Below are 26,211 nucleotides of genomic sequence, written 5' to 3'. Positions count from 1 at the left end.
TCCAAAGAATGCTGCCTACGTGAGTAGTGCAAGGGGCAGAGGCCTGAAGGTGGAGACGGAATTCTGGTTTCAAGGACCGACGCAGCTGCTGAGCGGCAGGCCTCGGCCACATCGCTTCACCTCCCTGAGTTGTTTCTTCAGCTGTAAATAGTTCAACATCCTAGAGTGGGACTGAGGGCTAAATGACACGATTGAAATGAAAGTGCTCTTTACCAAACAGTTATGAGGGTTTTTAAAATGACCTATTTTATCAGTCTTCGTGTACTTCCCCTCCCAGATAAATGTGAACTTCTGCAGGTGTTCCCAGTTTTGCGAATTATTTGTTTACGAATAAATCACAGGGGCTTCCCTGGTGGCGCAGTGGTTGGGAATCTGCCTGCCAATGCAGGGGACACGGGTTCGAGCCCTGGTCCGGGAGGATCCCACATGCCGCGGAGCAACTGGGCCCGTGAGCCACAATTACTGAGCCTGCGCTCTGGAGCCTGTGCTCCGCAACAAGAGAGGCCGCGATAGTGAGAGGCCCGCGCACCGCGATGAAGAGTGGCCCCCACTTGCCACAACTAGAGAAAGCTCTCGCACAGAAACCAAGACCCAACACAGCCATAAATAAATAAATAAATAATTTAAAATATATATATTTATAATAAAAAAAAAGAATAAATCACAACTAGTAGGGGTGTAATTTTAGAGTAAACGATTCATTTAACATTGTTCGGTTTGGGGTATAAATGGTGGAAATTCAGGGATGCAAAGCTTAGGCAGCAAAAGAAAGAACTTTCTTATCGTCGGTGTCACCTGACAGTGGACACTCTGTCTCTGAGAGTCTCTTCACTGGAGGTGGGCGAGCAGATGCCGGCTAACCTTGCCTGTCAGGGAAGCTGTCAGAGATATTCTGACCTGGACTGAGGAGGGAAAGAGGCTAAACTAGCTGACTCCTGAGGGTCCTTCCCGTTCTGGACGTATATTATCCTACACTTTACATACAAACTATCCTGAGAGATGGACCAAGGATTTTGTATTCTATTCTGGGGAAGATATAATGGTGTTTTTTTTTTCCTTTCCTCTTTAATTGAAAGTTGTAGAGTTTATGTGAGATCACAGTAAAAAAATCTGACATTTCTGCTTTGTGAGTCCTGGCTAAAGCTGAGATTTGATCTTGAAATATGAAAGTAAACTTAACTACCTCAATTAAGGTCTCTAGGATTTATAGTTATATCAGCTTTTAAAGTTCTCCCAACTTTTCACCCTGGAGAAAAGAAGAAATTACAGTCATCTTACTTAGGGCTGGAAGTCTAGAGAGACACTTAGGTTGATGGAAAACTGACACTGTTTTGCCTGGGCTTCTGGCAGTTTCCACCCCCTTCTAACTGATGTGAACTCTCACACCCAGGGACATAGTTACTAGTTTCACATATTAAGTTGAGTGCTTTTGGGATCTAAGCTCCATTGCAAATCACTTGAAGAAACATTTCTTCATGGTATTTTTAACACCTATTTGTTTTTAAACATCGTCCTTTCACCGTCCAAAGCTGCTTCTTAATGTTATTATTGCTCATGACAAACCCATTTCAATTCTCTGAAAACTGCTTTTCAGTTTTTCTCTTTGTGCTGTTTCCACTCAAGTGTGCCAGCTCGTGACTTGCTTTCCCTGTACCCCCTCCACTGCCGCTCACCCCTCCGCGCCCCCCGCCCCGAGGAGACCCCTGTGAAACTGAATCAGAAGCACACAATGTCAGCATTAGAGGGCTCCCAAGATTTCATCTCAACTGATTCAAACCCTTGCACCTCCCTTATTAAGGACAAAGAAGCTGAGGTATGGGGCGTCCCAAGGCAAGTAGCAAAATTAAGCCAGGACATGAGGGCCTTCTAGTACCTAAAGACTCTCTTAGCTTGGTCTCCCCGGAAGTAGTACATGAAACCAAGTGCAAGTAGTTTATTTAGGAGGTGATCCCAGGAAACACAGCAGGGGAGTGGGGAAATGGGACAGGGAAGGGAAGGCAGGTTTTTGGGATGTGGTAATGAGCACGTTAACTCTGTGGGCACCTGGGGCTCAATCCCCCTGAGAACCTCTGGAGATGCTTTAAAACAAGCCTCAGGGTTGTCCCACTGGAGGGGCAAAGAACTGGTGGTTCCACAGTTGCCCACCAACTCTTGTTTGTCGTTGGTTGAAGCCTGCTCCCAGGTTCTTAATTCCCCAGCACTTCCACCCTGTTCTATGCAGGGGGTCAAGCATTTTTCTGCAGCTGGGAAAGCCCTCAGCAGAGTTGCAGGGTCTTTCAATGGAAGTCACCCAGCAAACATGCCTAAGGGGATATGCGTGGGGCAGTGACACCCTCTGCTGCACCAGCCAACGGCTCATTCTCTCCTGTCCCCGGTCAATAAACTTTGATTGCCTTAGAGGTGAGAGGCTGAAACAAAACATGATTTATAAGGAGAGATGAAATGTTCAGGTTCGTATTTGCAAATGAGTAAATATTATCCCTATTTTACAGAACCCAGCATGCACTTTTGCGTGTTACCCACTTTGCACATGCTGTCCCTCTACCTTGTATGACCTCCTAGAAAACTCCTATTCATCCTACAAACTCCAGCTCCAATAAGAACTTTCTGTTATGTCCTTTCCTGATTCCTCAGGAAGAATTAATTGCTCTCCCACTTTGCTCTGACAGCATGTCGTGCCAGCTCTAACATGACTGTGCAGTGCCCAGCTCACCTACTACTAATAGTGGTAATAATAGCTAATGTTTATTGACTTTAATTTTGTTCCGGGCACTGTTTTAAATAATTTATGTGAATTAACTCATTTAATCCTTTCAACAACTCTATGAAGTAGCTACAATCACCATCTCCATTTTGTAAAACGGAAACTAGGACAGAGATTAGCAACTTTCCCAGCATCATGTAGTTAGCAAGTGACATAGCTGGGATTTGGTTCCAGAAGGTCAGGCTTCCAAGTCCTTGCTCTTAACTACTGCACAGAATAAGCTCTCTTTCACTGGAATAGAGAAGGGGGACCAAGGACTGAACCCTGGGGGTATTTCTTGCAGTTTTGGTAGGGCCTCATGCTAGGCTAGGAAACATTGTAGAGAATCTTAAACAGGTAGGTGACACAAGATTTGCGTTTTACAAAGATCACTCTCACCACCATGCATAGGGTGAATTGGAGGAGGAGAGATTGAGAACAGAGATAACAGTATTTTGACTGGTGCAATAATCCAGGGAAGAGATGATGAAGTCCCAAGTTTAGCAGGGATCCTGCTCCCTGGACGAATCCCCACTCACCTCCCCAGCCACTCCCCAACATGGCAGGGCTGCTACTACTGCACCTGGCCAAGGGTCAAGTGGGGGCAGAAATGCAGCCTGGGCTCTGGCTACCACCATGAGCCCTGGTGAGGAGTCACAGATACAAAAAGGAAGGGCGGTGCCTTTTGCTTGCTTGCACAGAGAAGCCATGTAGACTAGCAGTGGCCCTGCCCAATCTTCCCTCCAATCCAGACATTTTAAACAACTTTCTGTTTCCTACTTATGTCATGATTTTCCCCACCTCTGTTTTGAATATTTGATTTCCTCTGCTAAGGATGTTCTTTCACTCATTCATTAATTCATTCTTTCACTTATTGACAACACATTTTTTTAGCACCCAACATGGGCCAGGCACCTTTCTAGGTGATGGGGACTTTACAGTCTAGGGGATGAGATAAATGTTAATGTAATAATTATACAAATTTGTCACTCTGACACTTTCTTTGAAGGTAAAGTCAGGGGACCATGAGACTATATGTTGGGTGCTGGAGACTTATCCACTCTGGGATGCAGGTGGCCAAGCTAAGGTCGTAACTGGGATGACATAGCTTCCCTTTGCAGAGACATGACTTTTAATGCTGAGATGTGAGGAATGAGTAGGAATTAACCAGGCAAAGAGGGTAGGGAAGGAGAGTGGCCACCCTTCCTGAAGTCCTACTATGTTCAACAGCGTGCTCATGAATCTTTGGGTTAAAGCAGATAGGTCTGGAGCCCAGAGGAGACTCAGCATAACAAAGGGAGGGGGAACCGAGGGGGAGGCACCCGACAGAGAAAGGAGTAGAGGGACTCAGTGAGAGAAGCTGCAGGGAGAGGGGGCTGGGGACCGTGGCGAGGAGCGGGAGGCTGGACACTGCGAGACCCATGGGAAGTTCTCAGAGCAGGCTGCTGAGGAGCTCTGGGAAATAGGGGAGTTCAATGTTTAATCTTAAATTGTGCTTCTGTGGTTTACAATTCTTCCCCTCCCCAGACCTTCAGAATAATCGGTTGCACACAAATGCCTTGTGTAGATGGTTTGGAGGAAATAGCTGAGTTCCCATTAAGGGTCACTGGGAAACAGTGAGGACCGCACAGCCATGTGAGTTGACACAGAACAAGAAAAGGTCAGCGGACACAGAAATGTGGAGGGGGCAGCAGCAATAGGAGGTATTCATAGAGTCAGATGTATTGAAACCCTCAAAACAAGAATTTTATTTGTATTCAATTATGATGAGTGATTAGCATAAAGTGATGATCAAAGGCAGCATTCAAGAGGATCCCATGAGAGTCGGGACAGCCTAGACAGGAAGATAGAAAAAGGAAGGGACATTCTCACGGATGACTTTGGCAATGGGACGAAGCTGCGGTTTTGTTCTAGACATCTGAGACTCAGCGTGTAAACTCCAGCTGAAGGAGATTCCTCCCTGCCACTGGTTCCCCAGCTCAGCACCCAGCCAGCTGCAGTGCAAAGCCTACCAGGACTTTGGAGAATTACCAATTCAACATTTACTGTTACTAAAGCAACACCTGTTACTTTCTGGGTACAAAGTCACTTGGGATGCGGTCCTTGGTCCCTACCCCCTTGGAGTGCTCAGTCTGGTCCGGGAGGCAAACCTCACAGCGTAGGGATCAGTGCTGCCGCAGAAGCAGGTCCAGAGGCTGTGCGAGCAGGAACGGGACTTTGATCCAGTTGTGGACATCGGGCAGCTTCCTGGAGGAGGGACACCCAGGCAAGGTCATGGTGTTTTCCAGAGTAGCCAGATGCCTGGCAGGCAGAGGGAGCAGGCACAGGCGCAGCTGTGGGGCCTCCTAGGCTGTCCGTGTTGCCCCTCCGCAGGGCTTGCTCATATAGCACCGAGCAGCCCGTCCTGATTCTTCTTGTCTCCAACAAGTCATGTCTTTCCAGCTGGCTTCTAAGTTCCTCGAGGCCTGGAGACTTGGTGCATGTTTGGATGTGAGGGTAGGAAGAGGCAGATTTGAGTGGTGCCAAGGAGAGCTCCCTGCCCAAATGCCATCTGCCACCATGTTTACCCTCCACCCTGGTCCCTCGCTCCTTCGGGTCTGACAGCCACCAGTGCAGAGCCATCAGTGAAAGTATAAGGCCTTCTGGGGAGATTCTCGCTGGAAATAGGTGACCGGGGATTGGGAGCCAGAGAGTAAAGGAGGGAGAAGGAGGACAAGGAAGGGATACGGGTGAGCAAAGATGCATGAGGATTTTTGCAACTTTCTTGCCATTCTTTTTCTTGTATCTTCCACTTTTTTGACCTCATGACACATGTAGAATAAAAGCTCCTGGACAGACTCACCAGAGGGCAGAAATAGTGTTTTTGACGTAGGAGTGAAAGGTACAGTAGTGGAGAAGAGTTGGAGTCAGGTGACCCAGTGCGAGTCCTACTGTGTGGCCTGAGCAGACCCAGGGCCCTCTCTGGGCCTCCTGGCTCCACCCGTCAGTGTACTGGCTGGATGGGGTGCCCTTTAGGGGCTCCTGCAGTCTCAGCCTCTGAGGGCTCAGTGTGGACGGCGAGGTGGGAAGGGAGCTTGTCTCCGGCCGGCCAGGCCTGGCTGTGTTTAACCTGCCTTGGCTGATAGCAGGTCTGCAGAGTCACGCAAAATAGCCCCAGAGGAAGATGTTGACGGCCAGCAGGAGGATGGCATTGACATTGCAGACGCTTCTCCAGAGCGGCTCCTCCTCGATGCTGGTCAGTTTCTGCTCCAGCGCGGCCTTCTCCGCGGGGCTCAGCGCTTGCTCCGGGGCCCGCGAGAGCCCGCACAGCCAGCCCCAGAGCAGCTGTCCCCAGGACCTGCGTGGGGCTGAGGGACAGAAGTCAGAGGGGAGGAAGGCAGGGGAGCGGCAGGGCGAGCTTGGAGAAAGGAGATGATGAGAGAGCAGGGCCGGGACAGAGATGGTGAGAAACCCAAGAAAGGAATGAGGCACACGGAAGGGGGCAGAGGCAGGGGGCAACAGTCAGCTTAGCCCGGGTGCAAGCCGCAGGCTGGGCGCTGAGCTGGGGCGCCATGCTGAACCCCCAAACCGTCATCTAGCAGAAGCATCCCCGTGTTGCAGGGAGAGGGGTGTTAAGGGGCGAGGATAACGAACAGAGTTCAACCCAGTTCAGAGCGCGCGCCCCGCGTGAGGACCGAGCGGCTCCACATGAGGAAGCGCACTTCACAGTGATATAAACCAAATCCTTGCACTGTGCTTTATATCAGTAATGAGGGCAATATTTCAGCTCTCATCTGCCTTACTCGTTTAATAGTCATCTGGGAAGGGAGGAGGGGTGATATCTTGGGAACCTCCCAGATGGGGTCTTTGGGACCCATGACCTGGTGTCCGTCCCCACCGCTCCCCCCCATGTGCCCCAGCCTACCTGCGGGCTGTTCCTGGCCGTGCCTGGGGTTCTCTGTCCCTCCGGCCCCTGTAGGACCCTCCCCAGATGGCACGTCTGCTGTCCCTGCTGTGCTCTCCTGCACCTCCTTCTCCAGCTCAGAGTGAGGATGGTGCCGTGTCCACCACGTCAGGCGAGCGAGCTGGAGGAGAGCAAACAGTCTCGGCTCAGGGACCTTTGGAAGGAAGTCGGGCTGTAGAGAGAGAGAACGCCCCTTCCCGGGAGGCCGGCAGAGCAGCGAGGAGAACAAGGAAGGAGCACAGGGCTGGAGGACGAGGCCTGCCTCTAAGGCCTGACTGCCCTGCCCTTGGAGAATCTGAACTCCCTGCACCTGTTCCATACAGGGCTCGTGCCGGGGGCCGAAAACACCGCAGGCCAGGCTGGGCCCCTGACCTCCCGCAGCTCACGGACAGGACAGGGAGAAGCAAGGCCGGACACAGGGAGGCAGGCGGCCCACAACAGCTGATCCCGAGGTCAGGCTGAGAAGCCGAGACTACGTGAAACTAGTAGGCAGTGGAGAGTCACCGCACGCGGGAAGCAGAGAGGAAGAGGCTAAGTTCTGGGCTTTAGGAAGATCTCTCGGAGCGAACTGATGAGATCCAGCCTGGAGACAGTTGCAAAAGTGAAACCAGAAAAAATGAGCATTTGAGGGCACAGGAGGGGGCAGTCCCAAGGTTGAGATCTGCAGGCCCTGGTGACTGGAAGCAGCCGCCGTGGCTCTCAGGGCCGCCCTGGACCTTCAGGTGGGTAGGGGTGCCCCTCACGGAGCTAGACCCGGCAGGAGGAGGAGTGGGCTTGGTGATGGCGGGAGTGAGAGGATAAAGCCTGGGGGCGGGGGAGTGGTCATTCACACACACACACAGCAGGAGCTTGAAGAGCCTGTAGGACCTCAGAGTGGAGACGTCCACGGGTCCCTAAGAAACAATGATATTTAAGGGGCAGGAAGAAAATCCCATGAAGATGACAGAGGAGCAGCCAGAAGGGTAGAAAAAAATACAGTGAGCAGAAGAGAGGTCTCCAAGATGCAAGATGTGGGCAGTAGTGTCTGGTTCTCTTCAGAATTCGCTTAAGGTGAAGATGGAGAAGTGACCAGTAACAAGGTTGTTGGGAATGTTGGTGTGAGCAATGCCGGAGGGCACTGGGACGCCAGGCCCACTCAGTGGGTTGAGGAGTAGATGAGAGGGAAGTGCAGGCTGGCGATGGACACCACTCTTCACAAAGTGTGCTGTTGAGGGTCAGAGAGGGAGACAATTGCACCTGGAGGAGAACAGGAGCCAGGGAGGGGATTTTTAACTGGGAAGGATTTCAGTGGGGGAATGAGACAGCAGACAATGGGGAAGCTGAAAGATCAAGTGGTGGGGGGAGATCGTTTCAGGAGTGAGCCCCTGGGGAAGTCAGTCTCTTGGCTCACCTGTGAACACGCTGCTTGTTTGTAGGAATTCGTGGCACTAAGGGTATAGGTCATTTTGCGAACTCTAAAGGTAAGGAGTGTTATTAACTATTTCCACCCAGTGTTTCAGGGACCAACTTCTGGCATGGGCTCCCTTACGGGCTGAATACTGTTTCCCCCAAATTCATATGTTGAAGTCCTACCCCCACCCCACTTCAGAGTGTAACTGTATTCAGAGAGAGGGTCTTTAAAGAGGTGATTAAGGTTAAATGAGGTCTGATGAGTGGGCCCTAAAGACACCAATATGACTGGTGCCCTTAGAAGAGGAGATTTGGACACAGACAGGCACAGGGGAAAGACCACGTGAAGACAGAGAGAAGATGGCCATCTATGAGCCAAGGAGAGAGGCCTCAGAGGAAGCAACCTGACCAACCCCTTGACTTCTGGCCTCCAGACCTGCGAGGAAATAAATTCCTGTCATTTAAGCCACTCACCCTGTTGTACTTTGTTATGGCAGCCTGAGCAAACTAGTACCATTCTGCTCTAAAGAAAAAAGCTTTCAAAAGACTGAGCATCAGTGTCTGAGGACTGGTAAATCCATCAGCTTGGGAGCGGTGAGGGCTACAAATCGAGCTCTTACTCTGCTAGGCTGTTTCTTTTCTCATAAACCTGTTTCTGCAAGGTCCAGCTCAAGTGACATTGTCGGGGGACCCTGCCCCTCCCCCCAGGGGTGACCACCTCTCCTGCCCTCGGCCGCTCCCTTTGAGCTTGGTCCTTCTGTACTTTCTCTTGGGGGAGTAACTGTTGGTGTTGGGGTCTTCCTCCTCCCCCTCCCCATCCCTGCTCCCCATGGGCAGTTGCTGGCAGGGACCATTCATCTTCGTAAGCCCAGTACAGTGCCTGGCACAGAGTAGGTGTCCGCTGAGTAATTTTCCAATTGAATGAATTACTTTTCACTTGGGAATTAGCAGCCCAAGGAGCTCACCGTCCCCAGCCATCTGTGACCACAACTCAGTGGAGTGAAAGTCGATGGTGGAATTCCAGGCACTGTGGGTAGGGGAACACTTGGGGGGGGGGCCTCATTCTGAACACTCCACTTGCCTTTTCCTCAGGGATGGGGGTTGTGCAGAGGCTGACAGTAACGATGATGATGGCCGTGAGCCCACAGAGGAGGAGTGCAAAGTAGAGGTAGTGGAAGTCTTTCAGCACGGCCGGCCTCGGGTCTGCCTCCCCACAGGCTGGGGCTGGGTACGAGAACTCCAGGATCATGCGCAGAAGCCCCACCACCAAGCCAAATATGAGGCCCCAAAAGGCTCCCTGCGGAGAGAGGGCGATCCAGGGGTGGGATCCAGCAGGGAAACCCTTGGAAGCTAAAAGCCACGGTCTGGTTTGTCACCGTGTTTGCAAGTCTGCCTGAGTAAGTTGCCCATGAATGCCGAGGCTTTGTCTTAACCTAAAGGCAGGCAGAGCAGTTTATTGGAAAAGGCATGGGTTCCAGAGTCAGACTAGGCTCCACTGCAGAACAATGACTGAAGCAGTGACTCGACCTCACTCACATGCGATGATAAGCAAATTAATAAGTACTAAGGATAGGTGCTTAATGTTCAACTAGAATGGAATTAGCTTTTGTAATCAGCAGGGAAAGCCAGGATCTTCCTCCCCAGCTTTCTGTTAGGATAAATCAGAAATCAGAATTAGAACTCTTCCTTTTTTATTTTTAAAGAAAAGCTCTGGCACCTCCTATATCTTCTCTGTAGCACTGTTGGACCCTAACCTCTACCTGTTCCCCATGTATAAGGGGCAGAAGGCTTATGTTTTCAAAAATTCTGGAATGAATGGAAACCTCCAGAATTCAACCGAGTCCTGGCGTGCTCTCTAGTTATCAGCAGGGAGACTCGAACTCTGCAAACGGTAGACCCGGCAGAGGCCCGGCTTAACTACTCCACTAGAGGAGGGGTTTCTATGGTCTCCCTGATGATGGCCCTGGACTCTCACGTGGCCCCTGTGCAATCATGTCCATGACGCGCCTTACCTCCCCAGGGTACAGCCAGCAATTTGGGTCTGTCCTTTCTAGGCCATCCTGGGGAGTGACCAAGGTTACCCTCCTGGTACCTCCCAGGGTCTGTTAGATTTCAGTGCAGTTTCAATGAATGGCACGTGTGCAGGCACCCTTGTAAGCTCACACTTTGTTTCATCAATCTCTTTGCTGTTATTTTGCCAACATGTAGAACCCTACCGTGTTAGAGAGCTTCCCGTCTGCTTGGGCTTTTACACACACTGTTCCTCATGTCTGGAAGACTCTTTCCTCTCCCATTAATCCTTCAGATCTCAGCTCAGATGTCACTGTGTGACCCCCCCCCAGGAGTCCCATAGGTTAGGTGCTCCTGCTTTTCGCTCTCATGGCAACCACCATACTTTGCTATTATTGCATATCGAAACCTCTTTCCTCCCGCCGGCCCAGTGATGGCAGACCTATGTGAACTTTGTAAACCATTGCATCCCTGGAGCCTCCATAGTGGGATTGATTAATGTCTGCTGAGTGAATGAATAAATCTAGACCCGATGCTATGGCTGGGGAGACGGAAGCCTGGAGGGGGCAGTCCAGGTTATGGACAGACTGGCTCTCCTGACCCTCTGGTGTTCTGGGAGAGACAGGGGCACTGCCGCACTCACAGGTTCTGTGACCCTCTTGCAGAAGATGGCCAGCAGGAAGAGGGCAGTGATGGGCGGGGCCAGGTAGCTGGTGACAGACTGGATGTAGTCGAAGAGCTGCCCGCTGTTGGAGATTTGGATGATGGGGACCCAGAGGATGCTGATGACAACCAGGAACACCACAAACACTCTGCCAGGAGAGGACAGGGCACTGTGAAGAGCGCTCAGAGCGGCATGGCAGGGGGCAGGTGAAGGTGATGTACGGGAACCAGGAAGGGAGAAAGGAGGGGAACGCATGGTCGCTGAATCAGAGAAGACAGGATCACAAATGCAAAGATTCCAGAAAGTTAGACTCTTAAAATCCCAGAATACCAGAATTACAGAATCCAAAAAACCCCAAAGTTTTAAATTAGATCCCTTTGAAGGTGTGTAGCCCATCTGCTTTCAGGAAGAAATCCATTCCTTTCCCCTTCACCACCCACCTGAGTAAATGGCCTCTGGTGGAAAAACTTTTCTTAGGTGTGTTGGGTGCAATGATGCATATTGCCAGGAGATGGTGCCCAAACCTCACTGACTGATGAAATCAGGGGCAGTAAGACTTGGCAGGTGAGCAAAGAGGTAAAAGGATTCTGCACACCTGTCCTCTTCTCTCCTTTCCCTCCCATTTTCTCTCTCTGAGGCCACACTAGAGCAGCGGCCAAACGGCAGGAGCTACCTGCCGTTTACTCCCCTCTTATCCCCCACCTCTTTGTACAATCTGTCCTGCACTCAGATCCTTTGATGGTCAGTCCCTGTGCGTAGGGCTGGGATGCACAGATGAGGGGGCCGTAGGGATCCATGGCAGCCGTGGGCAGAAGGCATCGTGATGGAAGGAACAGTGAATGCAAAGGCAGGGAGATGGAAAAGAGCAAGTTATCTAAACTCAAGTAGAGAATGAACACGTTAGTCCAGAAACCTGAGTTATAGAGCCCTAAATTATGAAGCAAAGATTTCAGAAAGGGCCTCTTAACTTTGTGTAAACTATAAATGCCCAACCCAGGGAGAAAAAGAAAAAATAGCCACCAAGTTATATTTTGAAAGGCATAAAATGAATACCTTTGAGATAAAGTTCAAAATTTTCAGCTGAGTGTTCAAAGCCCTGCATCCTCTGGAGACAACCTTCCTATGAACACCTCCATCGATGCGGGCCCCTCACTGCATTACATGTTTCTGCTTTTCTCATTAAACTGTGTGCACCCTCAGGGCAGGACCATATGAGTCGCCCCTGTGTCACCAGCACAAAGGTATGATGCAGGATGCATGCTCGGGGTGAGACTGAGGGAGTAAATAGTCTTTCTGTTATCCTGGGATGACATCCAGAGCTGGTCTGGAAGACATTGGGGGCGAGCTGCTTGCTAACTTCTTTCCATCTATACAGTTCATCTTTCATTGATTCAATGCTTTGTCAGCTTCTCTCATTTACCCTCTTGATCAGTTCCAAGATAAAGTTGAACAGGCAGGGAAGAGATTTTTTTCTCCTTATTCTGGAGGGAGGGGAGTGGTCCAGAGCTGGGGAGGAACTCACCTGAGGTCATGTAGAAAGTTGGCGCTAGGAACCAGGGGCTCTGAATGCCAGTGCAGGGCCCAGACCCAGCTGCATCTCCTTGGGGTGGCCCAGGGCAGGGAGGAGAGGGGAGAGAGGTTTTGCCTACAGGGAGGGGGGTGCTCCGGAAGGATGGGCCAGCGCACCTGCCCACCACCATCAGCTCCTGCTCTGTTGCCTGTCTGCGGAAGCGCTGCCACACGTCGATGGCAAACAGGGTACTGCTGCTGTTGAAGATGGAGGTGAGTGAGCTCATGAGGGCGGCCATGATCACTGCGATCATCAGGCCCCGCAGACCTGGGGAGAGATGAAGTCTCTGTGGACAGCTGGCCCGTTAAGGCCAGCTCTGCCAGCAACCACGGAGGCTGCCGGCATCCAGCAGAATCAGGAGTTTAGGGGAGGGGAAGGGATGGGGGCGGCGTTGAATGAGGCGCCCAACCAGGAATCCTGGAGACCCATAGCACTAGAGGCCGGGTTCTGGCCACACTCTACCTCTGCTGCCCCCTGTGGCCTTGGGTGAGTCATCTGTCCTGCCTGAGCCTCAGTTTCCTCATCTGCACCATTAAGGGATGTGAGACTAGCTGATCTTTAAGGTTCTCTGCAGACTGGACATCTTGGTCTGGGTTTTAAACCTTGTAGACACTTGGTTAGTGGGCCCTGGTAGGGAGGAGGGTGACTATTAATTATTGAGTGGATTTTTTCAGTGTTTTGTACCTTTTTCATTGACACTCTGATACCAGTCTAAAGCCCCAGCCTGGGAGGCAGAAGCCCTGGAATTTTTTGAAGGTTTTACTTTAATTAATTAATTATTTATTTTAATGTTTAATACAAATTTTAAAGGTTACTTTCCATTTTCACTTACTACAACACGTTGGCCATATTCCCCGTTTTGTACAGTACATCTTTGAGCCGATCTTACGCCCAAAAATTTGTGCCTCTCAGTCCCCTACCCCAATGTCCTCCCCCTCCAGGAACCACTAGTTCCTTCCCTATATCTGAGTCTGCTTCTTTTTTTGTTATATTCCCTAGTTTGTTGGGGTTTTTTAGAGTCCACATATAAGTGATATTATACAGTATTTGTCTTTCTCTGTCTGACTTATTTCATTTAGCATAATGCCCTCCAAGTCCATCCACGTTGCTGCAAATAGCAAAATTTCATTCTTTTTTATGGCTGAGTAATATTCCATTGTGTATATATACACCATCTTTATTCATTCATCTGTTGATGGACACTTAGGTTACTTCCATATCTTGGCAATTATAAATAGTGCTGCTATAAACATTGGGGTGTGTGTATCTTTTTGAATTAGTATTTTTGGGTTTTTTTGGATATATACTCACAGGAGTGGCATTGCTGGGTCTTATGGTAGTTATACTTTTAGTTTTTTGAGAAACCTCCATACTGTTTTCCACAGTCAGAAGCCATGGATTTGTTTCCTCGTTCTGCAAGGAACTGGCTGTGTGATCTTTGGACTAGTTCTGACCCTTTCTGGGCCTGTTTTCAACCTGTAACAAGGGAGGGTGGGGCTCACTGATATCTCAAGTCTCTATGATTCTGATGAGGAAGCATCTAGAAACACGCCTCCCTGGCCAGCCCCACCTCAGTCCTCTTTCCCCTCAGTCCAAATATTTAACCACCTCCTGCATGCCTCCCTGGATGACTCTATGTGTCCCAAATCTAGGCCAGCATCTTCCTCTGGGGCCCCTGCTTCTTCCTTTGGTTAACGATATGTTTCTGGTCCCTAACAAGACACCTCCAAGTTATTCTGGACCCCGTCCTCTGCCTTCCTCCCACCCCACCTCCCTCAGCCAGTTCCTCTGTAGCTGCTCTGTCATAGCTGGGCCTCCACCCCCATCTCCACTATTTCTTTGATTCATTTCTTGTTCTACTGGAGGGAGGGAATAAGTCAACTTCCCTCCATATACCTGCCTTTCTTTCTACATCCCCAGTCTCAATATCATTGTAAACTCAAGACCTGCAAGCCCTGTTTGGATCCCTCTGTCTTTCTTGTCCCTCAAATACAATCAGTCATCAAGTCCTGCCAATTCTATCTCACAAATATCACCTAAACCCTTTCTGTCCATCCCTAAAGACCCTGACCTGGTCCAAGCCACCACTACTGCCTTGACCACTGAAAACCCCTCAGGATCTATCTCCCTGCCTCCCCCTAAGCTGAACTCCGTGCAGAGCAATCCTTCTAAAGCACACATCCAATCATGCACGCTGGCCTGAAACCCCCAGTGACCCTCCACTGCCCTCAGAGTAAAGGCCACACTGCACAGTGGGGCATGGCCGCCAAGTCCTCCCCACAAAGGCGGTCTTCATTCCTGCTGCATCTGAGCCCACACTGGCGACTTTCAGTTCAGACTTCACACTCTCTCATCCCTGGGCCTTTGCACATGCGGACCCTCATCCCCGGAACGACATTTCCCACGTCCCTCCACCTTTGTCTGCCTAAGATGTTCCCTGGGACTCAGCTCCATTTCTTCTCCTCTGGGAAACCTTCCTCCACATTCCTCCAAAGTGGGTCAGGTTCCTCCTTAGGGTGCCCTCAGCCCCACCGTGTCCCCACACTGGTCACGTTGTATTGTACCTTGTGCTTGGGTACCCTGCAGACTGCACTGAGCCCGAGAGCAGGGGCCTGCCTTTTATCTCTGCATGTCCAGAACCAGGGCACAGAGTAGTGCGCTACAGATGCTAGTGAAAAGTGTGTGTGTGTGTGTCTGTGTATTAGGAACGGGGGTGCGGAGGTGAATGTTTTCATTTTCTCTTCCCATCCACGACCATCCTAACGCAATCCCTCTTGGGCAGTGGGGATTGGATGAGGCTGGAAAGCTGGTGTGAAGCGTGGTGTGGGGGGACGGGACTTACCCACGGGCATGAGAGCCATGACCAGCTTGGGGTAGGCGATGTTGGAACATCCCACGCGGGCCCCGCAGATTCTTTGGCAGACGTCAGGGTCCACGCAGCCCACTTCATCTGCAGAAGAAGTGATGGCAGTCAGAGCTAAATCATCCTGTGCCTTCTCTGGCTGGCCCAATAGCTGCTTTCTGACCCCATAGGGAAGGTGTTCACTGGTGACTCTGGCGGGAGTCAGCGTCTAGAGGGTCAAAGGGCAGGTGGATGTTGGGTCCTGTGATTTAGGAGTGTCTGGTAGACTTCTCAGCCACATACTACCCTGCAAAACCTGATAGACTCCTCTGGGTTTTAGGCCTTATATCTTAATAAAAGGCAAATATCCTTGCAAGGCACCATGAATGCCTCAATTGGTCTTTCCCTTATAGAGAAAGCAGGATGTTAAAATGATATTCAGATACAAATTTCTCCTACTGATATACATACTGTATGTTTGGCCCACAAAGCCTAACGAACTTACTATGTGTTCTTTTTTTTTAATATACATTTATTTATTTATTTATTTTTCGCTGCATTGGGTATTCGTTGTTGCGCGCAGGTTTTCTTTTTAGTTGCGGGTGAGCAGGGGCTAATCTTCGTTGCAGTGCACGAGCTTCTCATTGTGGTGGCTTCTCCTGTTGTGGAGCACGGGCTCTAGGCGCGTGGGCTTCAGTAGTTGTGGTGTACGGGCTCAGTAGCTGTGGCTCACTGGCTCAGTAATTGTGGTGCACGGGCTTAGTTGCTCCGTGGCATGTGGGATCTTCCCAGACCAGGGCTCGAACCCGTGTCCCCTGCATTGGCAGGCGGATTCTTAACCACTGCGCCACCAGGGAAGTCCTTACTATGTGTTCTTAATAGAGTGAGGCCCTTGCTCTGGTCCAACTTTGCCCGGAGGGAGACTAGCTCTTACCTGGGTACAGGGCCCGGCTGATCATGCCAGGCATGACGATGAAGAACATGGGAAGGATCTTCAGGTAGCCCCCCAGCACGGAGCCCCCCTTGGCGTGGGACAGATTCTTGGCAGAGAGAGACCTCTGCACAATGACCTGAAAAGAAAGCAGTGCAGGAGCGCCAGTCGGGCCTGCTCGGGTTCCGCTCAGCTCCAGTGAGCCCCAGCGTGGGGACCGTGCCCCATACCCGTTCCCAAACCAGTCCCAGCCCTCTGTGCATCCACATGCCCACTTTGCCCACAGGACCCACCCCAGTTTGTGGTGGGCTGAGCCAAGCTTGGTTAGGGCATCACCTGGTCGGTGCACCAGCACCATGTGGCCAGCACCGTGAGCCCGAAAATGAGGCCTGGCCAAGGGATGTCCCCGCTCACAGGGTCCCGGAGCATGTGGAAGGCGTCGGGCTTGGGGAGGTGACAGGTGGTGTTGGGAACTGTGACATTAGGGATGGCCTGCCTGTACCTCTGCTCCAGGCCTGGGTACCAGCCCACCTCTTGAAAGCCTGCAGGGAGAGACCACTGCGAGTGAAACAGCCCTGAGGCCCCACTGGGTCTGTCACATGCCCCAACTCCCTGGATCCCAGTCCTGTGTGGGACCCCTGAGCTTGGAACTCGTATGGGGCTTGGGAATGAGAGACGGAGTGGCACTCAGGCTCAAGACCCCTGGTTTGGAGTAGAGAGAATCCTGCTCCTTGGGAGCCTTGGCCTGGAGGGGGGACATGGCCCTGTGCTCTGCAAAGTTCTGATCAGACTGTGATGGTGACAGCCAGAGAGAGATCAGAGAGGAGTTTACAGGGGAGGGTGGGATGTATTCAGGACTCTTCCTTACCCAGAAACATGAGGACCAGGGCTCCCCCCACCATGATCACCGTCTGCAGAGTGTCTGTGTAGATCACGGCCGTGAGGCCCCCTGGGGACCCAAGGAGAGGGCTCATCAGCACCAGCAGGGGGTTTCTCTCAGGGTGCCCGCCCTGGGCTGGGCCACACTGGGGAGACCAGAGAACACATGGAGCCCTCAGCGGATGGACTCTGGCCATTGCCTTTCCCGCCCCTCGTGCTCCATGGGCCCGCCCAGAAGGTAGAGGCTGGTACAGTCGCAGGCCCTCAGGTCCCTCTCTTTCTGTCCCGACGGCCTCCGGCTGTTGTTTGGTAATATCCCAAGTCTTTTCCTTTACTGTGCTGTTAGCTCCACCAGGAGGCCTCCCTCCCTCCCCACCCCAATGCCCATTTAAACTCCCCCATCTTTCCAGGCCACCTCAGCCAGGAGTAAGTCTGCTGGAGCCCGAGTCCCGGGAGCCCAGGGCTGTGTGAGGGGCTCTGGAGGAGACGGGAGAAGGCATGCTTGTGGCTCTTGTCTGGAGCAGCCCGTGGTGACTCTAGCCCGGGTGACAGTCCCCCGACCTCCATCCTATTCCCTGCTGTCGGTCTTTTTCTGTATCTCCTTCCCTGGCTCTCTCGGGCTGGCTCTGTTTCCTCCTGTTTCTGCCCTTCCTGTCTCCCCTTTTCTCTGTTGCACTGAGTCTTTCCGCTTTTTCCTCTGATTCTGCATCTCTGTCTGCCTCTCTCTGTTCCCTCCAGTTTCTCTTTCTCACTCTCCCGGTCAGTTTTCGCTCTGTCCCTCCCTGGGCCTCTGTGTCCCTGCCATCTGGCGCTTCCCTCTCCACCTGTCCCTGTCTCTGCTCCTGGCACCTGCACCCGACGTGACCTCCCCTCGGCCCTACCTGTGATGGTATAGACGGCCGTCACCACCAGCAGGATCACAGTGGAGAGGTAAAGGTTCCAGCCCAAGGCCATCTGGATGAAGAGGGCTCCAGAGAAGATGTCAGTCTGCAGAGACAGCGACCCAGGAGTCCAGGTCACCCAAGGCCCTCTGTGTGGTCACCGGGGTATGTCACCTTCCTGCTCAGCAATACCAGGTGCTGTCGGCCCTCCTGGTGCGATGAAGATGAGCCTTACGTGCCATGCTCAGGAGGATGGGCTTGGCCTACAAACACCGAGGAGCTGTGGAGACTGTAAAGCAGAGGAGCGCTGAAGACAGCTCTGAGCCTGACAACCGTGTGATCTGGCAGCACTGCCAAGGTCACGTGCTGGCGGGGAAGGGATGAAGTGGCACACTGAGGAAGTGAGACAGGAGCTGCGGTCGGGGGGTGGGGGGAAGAGGCCACTGGGGGAGAGGGTGGGAACCTAGAGGGTCCCTGACTGCTCCCCGAAGGAGCACCGGCCCACTCAGCTGCCAGATGGGCCCGTGGCTGACCTGACGGGCAGGCGCCCCAGTGCAGATGACACAGGTCCTGGATACCCACATGTTTGGGTTTATTGGAGGACTTGGGGTCACAGCCTTTGCCTGAGCTGATTTAAGGTTATTTACAAGCATTGATGGAACAAGAGGCTGTAATTTTTCCAGCCCTGGACCTGGCAAACCTGAATGATTCAGTTCCCTTCAGGGCATTCTTGCTGGTCCCTTTCCGTGAGTGTTTTGTGACCCATGACAAGGGCTACTACATGACAGAGCCTCAGGAGGCCTCAACTGGGCCACAGAACCCAAACGTTAGTTCCAGCCCCAGAGCTAGTGCTCTGTGTGGACCTGGGCAAATCGCTTGACCTTGGTTTGTCTTCTGAGTTTAGGTCAACAGAGGAAGAATAGGCCCTTTCTAATGGTAACATTCTAGGCAATTAATGCTCAGTGCTGAATGAAAAATCAATTAATGGGAAGATAAATGAGTGAATGAATTCTAGATTGTGAGTTCTTTGGATAGAGGGACTCTCATTCACTCAACAAACATTTATCATTCATCTCTAATTACCCTACTGCTGAGGGGGAGCATGTGAGGAAGGGGTGTGGATTTATCTTCCCTTTCTATTATCCTTCCTCTTCTCACCATCCATGCATTCATCCATCCATCCATCCATCCAGCAACAAGCTGTGCCCCCTCCTAAGCATTTTCAGAGAGACATGATGGCCACACGGGAGCAGATACTCACTGAAATCTTGGTGAAGATGTAGAGGATGAGGGAAAGGACAGACATATACACCTGGATCCTCTGGCCCCCGAATCGCTTCTTCAGGTACTGCGGCATCGTGACCACACCGGCTGCTATGTACACGGGGACAAAGATCCAGCCGAGGGCCAGAAGCAGCCAGGTTGCCTGGGAGAGTGGGGAGAAAAAGGGATCCAGGTTCTAGATGCAGATGGAGGGGTGGTCTGTGCAGAGGAGAGCCCTGGGCAGGGAGGTAAGGGACCAGAGGCCTGATCTCAGTCCTGTGTGACCTCTGATGAGGTCCTCCAGGCTTTGGTTTCCTCATCTGTAAAATGGGTTCTCAATTCACCATGCAGCTTCCCCAAGCACCTCTGAGGTTCCTCTTAGCACTAAGGCTGGGGATGGGGTGGGATGGGGTGGGTTAAGACCCCCTTTATCCATGAGAATCCTCCAGGCCAACTTCCTTACATTCCACTCAAAGCCACCCACAGCAAGGCCTCCAGCGGCCCCTGTCCCAGCCAGGCCGATGAACAAACCGCTGCCCACATTGCTGGACATCAGAGATGCTCCGATCTGCAAGGCACAAGTGGGGCCAAGGGTCAGAGGTCAGTTTTCATCTGAATCGATCTGTAGTCAGGACTATGAGCTTCAGGATCTGGGAAAGAGGCAGAGAGAGAGCAGAACCTGAACTCAGGAAACGTGAGATCAGAGGGAGGAGATGCAGTGGGGGAGCAATGAGAAGAGGAATGGAACTGATATTTATTAGGCACTTACTGTATGCCAGGCAATGTGCTAGGCATTTTATAGGCACTAATACACGTAATCTCCACAAATATTTGGAGGGATGGGTATTCATCTTTCCACTTTACAGAGGAAGGAGTTAATGTTAGGAGAAATGAAGTCACTGGCTCCAGGCCACCCAGTGAGTGAGAGGCAAAGTGGGAAAGAAGAGAAGCCATAGGAAGCAGGGCCCATGTAGGGAGGATAAAACTCTGCTCTGGGGCCATGGATCTAAGGGCCTCCAGAGAGAAGGAAGCTGAAGGGAGAAGGGGAGTCCCCCACGAGAGGGATGGGGGAGGCCCTCTGCCACCAGGTTCCGGCAGGTCCCAGGGCAGGGCCAGGCAGCGGGAGGAGCTGCGGGGTTGAGCACAGCCCAGGCCAGCCCCTCAGTTAATTTTTCTCCAGGAGGCAGCCGACTACTCTGAGGCAATAGGAGGCAGTGCCAGTTAGACAGATGATGCCCACAGTCACAGCAGTCAGTACTTGAACGGCATGGCCAAGCGCCTGCTTCTGTTCTAAATACATTAACTCACCAACTCCTCACGACAACCCCATGAGGAAAGTTCTGCTATTATCCCCAATCTACTCGGGGAAACTGAGGCACAGGCAAATAACTTGCTCAAGTTCCAGAACTGATAAGTGACAGTCGAAATGAGGATTTCGACTCTGGCCATCTGCCTCCTGTAATCACTGCTTGATGGGTGCTAGGCCTTAGTCAGCATTCATTAGTGTTATCTTTTATTGTTAGATGGGATCCTTAATTGGGAGGGGTGTGGGAGTGGGAGCTGGAGGGGAAGAGCCGGTCTTGTACCCTGTGTCACCTTAATAAAATTGTGGTGCTGGGCAGTAGAAAGTGAGAAGAGGAAAAGCACCGAGACATTCAGAGAAGGGGCAGCACAGGGCAAAGGCAGAGAGATAACAATTGGCCGGATGTTGCTGAGGACTTTGAGCCCCCCCTCCGCCCCCGCGCGCACACAACACATGCACACACACTCTCCCTCCCTCTCTTAGGTGCTCCTGGGGATGCTGCAGCCTGGGCCGGATCACTCGGTCGCAGCAGAGAGCACCGGGCCTCCTACTTTGGAAGAAGAGGCTGCCCAGGCTGCTCTCGAGGACGCTGCCCCGGGCTCCCAGTGCATCACTCCGGGAGCCATCAACAAGGTCGGCAGGGGACCCCACGGGCCCCTCTGAGATGGGGGTGCTGCTGTTCCTTCCGCTCTCAGCCCCCAGCCATACTCCTCCCGGGACACAGGGAGGGGAACGAGGCACCTCTCAGGACTGGCTGAGTAGGCAAGCCTGCAAAGCTATTGGACGATCATCACAGACCCCAGACACACACGTTCCAGCGGGGCAGTGGGACTGAGATTCCCTCGCCCACAGCTGGTTCTGCCCCGGCCTTGGGCTGAAGCTGCTCTCAGCGCAGGCGGCTCAGCGCACAGCCCCGTCCCCCTGAGGAGGGCACCGTCACATCCTCCTTCCCATGTGCACGTGCCCACGTCCCGCTCCGTCACCATCTCTGGGGCACCCCCTCCAGCTCGGAGGCCGTGGGTTTCCTCACACCCCAGAGCTCTGTTCTCCGTAGGATGGACCGTCCAGGCCGGCCCCCTACTGGTTCTCCTGGATGGACCAGAGGAGACCTGATCTGTCCCAGTTCTGTGCCTCCCGCTGACTCGTTTCCAGGGCTGTGATTTGGGGGTGGGGTGGGGGGACCAGATGATCAGAAAGGCCTCCGAGGGGTTTTCATTCTTCTGATGAGGGGTGTCGGATGGCACCAGCGACCCTGTCCCCGCCCCTGTGAGCTGCCAGGCCCACAGCCCCCCACATCCCTGCAGGACACTCCTTTTGTCCTCACCTCTCCCTGTCCCAGACACCTGAACCTCCCAGAGAACCCTGCAGGCTTCCTGGGTTCCTCTGCTCTTTGGTGAGTCTGTGGCCAGCGGTGGGTGGGGAGAGTGGCGAGAACAAAGACAGGGACGTGCAGAGGGCCGGTGGTGTGCGTGTGCGTGTGCATGTGTGCACTCACACGCCATGTGTGAGGTGTGCGTGCCTGGGCTTGCGCCCAGCTTCAGTGGCCCCTGGGGCTGAGGACTCCACTGTTGGTTTGGAAGCAGGGCTCACCTCCCTCTGTCCTATTTCAGGAAGAGGAAGTTAGCTTTGAGGACCAAAAGGAATAAGCGGGGAGGCCTGATGGGAGGGACTGGGGTTCAAAAGATCAGTTCCTGTGGTGGGTGGGATTTTACCTCTAGGATTTCCCTCATTTAACTGCTCTTCAGTATTTATGTGTCACTCTCCCAAGAAAATCTTTCCTAATCCCACTGCCACTGTCTGGAGGTTGGAGGCCTCCCCCAAACGTTCACAGGCCCCATGCTCCCCTCCAGCTCAGCAGCCATCACGTTGCTTGTGAGTCTGTCTGCCCCGCTCAGCTCCGAGCTCCTCTAGGACGGGAACACTCTGAGTGGGCTCTGTAGGTCCAGTGTCCGGCCTGGGACCCACACTTAGGAGGTGCCCAGGGCACGCAGGTCCCAGCTGTGGGTTTGCAAGATCTCTCAGGTTGCCTGGTGCCCCTGGACCAGAGAGAAGGAGCCCAGAGCCAGGAACCCCCTTGGGGGCTGTAGCCTTGGTCCAGGCAGGAGTAGGTGAGGCGGGAACTGGGAGATGGGGGGAGGGGAGGGAGGAAGGTCAACTCACTGGCCACCAGCTCATGGACCTTCCTGCCAGGAAGTAGCCGCCAATGGTCCCTCGGGTGGCACGGATGGATGACTGGAAAGGAAATGGCAAGAGTGAGGATTTCCCGAGCCTCCCCCAGGCTCTGCCCTCTGCCCCAGATTCCCTGCCCCTCGAGGCAGGCACTGTGGGGACACAGGGGGTGGGAACTGAGGCTGAAGCGTTCGCCATCTTTAAGCTACGTGGCTTTGGGGGCGTCAGCTCCCCTCTCTCGGCCTCCGTGCTCATCGCCCAGGGCTGGTGTGAAGAACAAAGGAGCTAATGGTGTGTGTGTGTGTGTGTGTGTGTATGTGAGTGAAATGCCCTCATGAATGTACGGCGCTGTTCATGTGCACAGATTATTGCCATTGTGCACCCTTGTGTCCTATCCTGCTCCCCCGTCCCCATCCAAACGTTGCTTCAGGAAATGAGTTGGGGTCTCATCCTCAGGCTACCGTGGCAGGGAGACTGCCTTGTCCCTTCCACCCAGCCAGACTCCCACTCGGGGGGCTGGGAGGATGCAAAGCACTTGGGCCCCAGACAGAGGCAGGACTCTTCTGGGGGGCATCTCCTGCTCCGGCCTGATGTCAGACCACACCACTGAGGTCCACCCATGACCCTGCAGCAAACCCTCTCCTGCACTGGGAGGTGGTCAGTAGTGGCCTGTTTGAGGAATAACTCTGAAGACTGAAAGGGGGTGGGGAATGAAAGAACTTTCTCTCAGATGCAGGGGGTGAGTACAGGGCAACGGGTTGGGGAAGATAAACTTAAAGCCCTTATTGGATGCTGAAGCCAGGCATCTGATTGGGTCTGCAGACAAGAGAAATACCTGAAGGAGGGGAAGGGAGAGGGAAATTGAAAGAAGCTTCTCTTCCCCCAAGAGAAAGTGACAGATTAGTCACTAGGACGTGACTGGTGTGCAGGGCTTGCTGCTTGTCAAGCCTTTGCTTGGACTTTCCTGTGCCACCTCTGGTCCTTGGGGAGGACAGATGAACAGAAAGAGTTTACGTTACAGGTGAGGAAATGGAGGTCCCCTAATGGGAAGCAACTTGTCCAAAGTCACAGAGGAGTTTCTGCTTTTCACGGCTGTCCACCTCCCGGGAGCCAGCGAGCCTCTGTTTGCCCATCTCCTCCTCACACACCCTGGGAAGCAGGGACAGTTCATCCCACTTTACAGATGAGGAGACTGAGGCCCAGAGATGGTTCTTGACCTTGCCACAGCCTCATAAGTGACCACCTGGGGCTCAGATCACTCTCTGCCTCACAGTGGAGTCTAAAGGTGCTGGCATTTCCCTCAACTGCTGCAGAGATAACAGCGGTCATTTATTGCTGCAGGCTGTGTGCTGGGCACTGTGCCAGATCCTGAAATGTGTCACACTCCTAAATGGTCAGGGCCACTTTACCTCATAGACCTTTATACTCTCATTGTCCAGATAAGAAAACTACGGCTCCGTATGTTCCCAGGGCCATGCGGCCCTACCTGTTGGAGTTGACATCTGAACTCAGAGCTCCCCGACCTCCAAGCATGGCACCCATCCAGGGCATGGAGGCTCTGGTGAGCAGTGGAGAACAGAAGCATGTTGGGATCCGCCTGGCTCCCTTCCCGTGAGACACGCACCCCAGCTCCTTTAGAAAGCACGGCTCCTTGTCAAGGCACCATCTGGTGGAAGGTGTGGTGGGTCCAGGAGTCAAGCATTCGCAGAACTGGGGATGCTGGCGTGTGGAGGAGGGCAGGAATGGGACGCAGGGAGGCCAGGGGTGCATGGGGCCAAAGGAGCAGATGTACAGGGTCAGGGAGTCGGGCGGGAGATTGGGGCTCGCTGTGTGAGCTCTGGCAGGTCACAGCCCTCTCTGGGCCTCAGTTGCCCATCTCTAAAAGGAGGGGTTGGAGAGGATGATCCCTTAAGGTCCTTCCACATCAGCCCCTGTGCTTCCTGGACACGGCTTCCTTCTGCCCACCCCTGCCCCCAGCTCCATGACCAGCCGTTGATGAGAGCCTGCCTTTGCCTCCCCTGCCCACCCCCAACCTCCGGGCTACTCACCCAGACCCCCAGGCCAATGACGAAGACAAAGTAGACGACCAGGACCGCGATGTCGTAGGCATGCAGGCTGACTCCAGGACCCAGTGCTGAGCGTGGAACTGTCGCCGTGCTGACCCCAGTTCCCGAAGCTCCAGGCCCCATTGCTGCCAGCCCCGTGCTCACCTGCCAGTCAGTCACCACCAGGCTGGACTTTGAGGCGCTCCTGGTTTCATTCCTTTCCTTTAATGATTAAACAGCCCCAAGCGCCACTGGCCAATGAGAAAGCTCTGAGCCCCACTGCCACATAAAGTCCTGGCCCCCCTTTTCCCCTTACTGCCAGCTCCATCTTCTGCAGGCCTCTCTCCCCTTCCCTGACCCCACTACACACACCCTTGCACACTCACACACGCATGCACGTGTACACATGTGCACGCATGCATGCTGCCACCCCGGAGAGGAGCAGGAACAGGGGGAAGGGCAGAAAGAAAGGAGCAGAGTCTTGGCAGCCCGGACTGGGAGGGACTTCAGAACCAAGGTGCTCGAGCTCCTGCCGGTGTGGAGGGGAAACTGAGGCCCAGGGAGGGAAGGGATGCAGGGAAGTAAAGGCAGAGCTGGGCCTGGAGTCGGGGTTTCTTAATGGGCAGATCCATGCACTTTCCTTATGCCCAGTGGAAGGGACACAGGGAGAAGGCAGGGTCTGATCTGACCCTCGCAAAGGGTCCACTGTGTCACGTGCTCCCACCTCCAACCCACCCAGGTGTCATTTGCCCTTTTTTTACAAGGTAGGAAACTGAGGCCTGGGCAGAGACATGGTTTATTCCAAGCTACAGAGCAAGGCTAGAATTCACATCTGCTGGGTCCACACTCCTGCCCTGTGCTGTGATAAAGGAGTGCTCCCGAAAAGGACAGAGGACATCCTGGGCCCAGGGAAGACCATCTGCCCTGAGATGCAGATGCCCTGAGTCAGGGAGGAGGGAGACGGGAGACGGGGGTTCAGGCCTGGTCTGAGACCCGGGCAGCCTGCTTTTAAGTTCCACCTGCACATCTCGCCCAACAGCAGGCTGACCGTGGGCAGATTGCTAAGTGACTCTGAGCCTGGTGTCCTCCTGAGCGTGGCCTCAAGTGCCATTGAGGTTGGGACGTACTCCTGAGACCCTCTGCAAACCCTGAGAGACTGCACGCTCTTGGGGTTCACACCGAAAAATGGGCACCAACCACCAAGGGGCCGAGGCACCAGGCACACAGGCGCGCTTGTACTGTCCTTCTAAAATTGCTGAATTTGGGGCATTTCAGTCTTGTGAGCATCTGCTCTGCATCCGGCTGCACACGCACAGGCCAGGGGTCCAGGCGGGACAGCAGGTCAGGGGGCCCTGCTGACTGCCACTCCCCACCCCACCCAGCCTCCTATGAGGATTCCAGGCTTAGGTGTGGGGGGCCAGGCCCTCTTCCCTCCCCTTTTGGAGAAAGGGAAGTGAAACATAGGCTCTGGGACCCCTCTCCCCCGGGCCCCTGGCTCCCCTGACCCAGAACATCAGGCACAGGCCATGCTGAGCCCCAGAGGAAGGACAGGGTAATCCCAGCTTGGGGGGGGGCTCAG

At 53.3% G+C, this 26,211-nt stretch overlaps 1 protein-coding gene across 3 annotated transcripts; it reads right to left on the bottom strand.

Annotated features, from left to right (window-relative positions):
* Window positions 1-4,319: 4,319 nt before the first annotated feature.
* On the bottom strand, window positions 4,320-24,798 carry SLC5A9 (solute carrier family 5 member 9). 3 transcript variants are annotated; one of them, XM_036837390.1, is made up of 15 exons: window positions 24,636-24,720; window positions 24,212-24,465; window positions 22,579-22,650; window positions 19,579-19,683; window positions 19,114-19,278; window positions 17,853-17,958; window positions 16,961-17,041; window positions 16,429-16,634; window positions 16,096-16,231; window positions 15,162-15,269; window positions 12,436-12,586; window positions 10,729-10,897; window positions 9,157-9,372; window positions 6,648-6,807; window positions 4,320-6,090 (listed from the first exon to the last, which is right to left on the bottom strand). In XM_036837390.1, exons 3-15 carry the CDS (start codon window positions 22,591-22,593, stop codon window positions 5,882-5,884), a joined length of 1,827 nt encoding a protein of 608 aa, XP_036693285.1. In that variant the 5' UTR covers window positions 22,594-22,650; window positions 24,212-24,465; window positions 24,636-24,720; the 3' UTR covers window positions 4,320-5,881. The 3 variants fall into 3 exon arrangements, with proteins under 3 accessions (XP_036693285.1, XP_036693265.1, XP_036693275.1); XM_036837370.1 differs by lacking the exon at window positions 24,212-24,465 and having other exon boundaries at window positions 24,636-24,798; XM_036837380.1 differs by lacking the exons at window positions 16,961-17,041; window positions 24,212-24,465 and having other exon boundaries at window positions 24,636-24,798.
* Window positions 24,799-26,211: the final 1,413 nt, after the last annotated feature.

This window comes from Balaenoptera musculus, chromosome 1 (assembly GCF_009873245.2).
Source record: "Balaenoptera musculus isolate JJ_BM4_2016_0621 chromosome 1, mBalMus1.pri.v3, whole genome shotgun sequence".
In the NCBI taxonomy this organism is placed as follows: Eukaryota; Metazoa; Chordata; class Mammalia; order Artiodactyla; family Balaenopteridae; genus Balaenoptera; species Balaenoptera musculus.
This window is presented reverse-complemented; position numbering and strand designations above follow the sequence as displayed.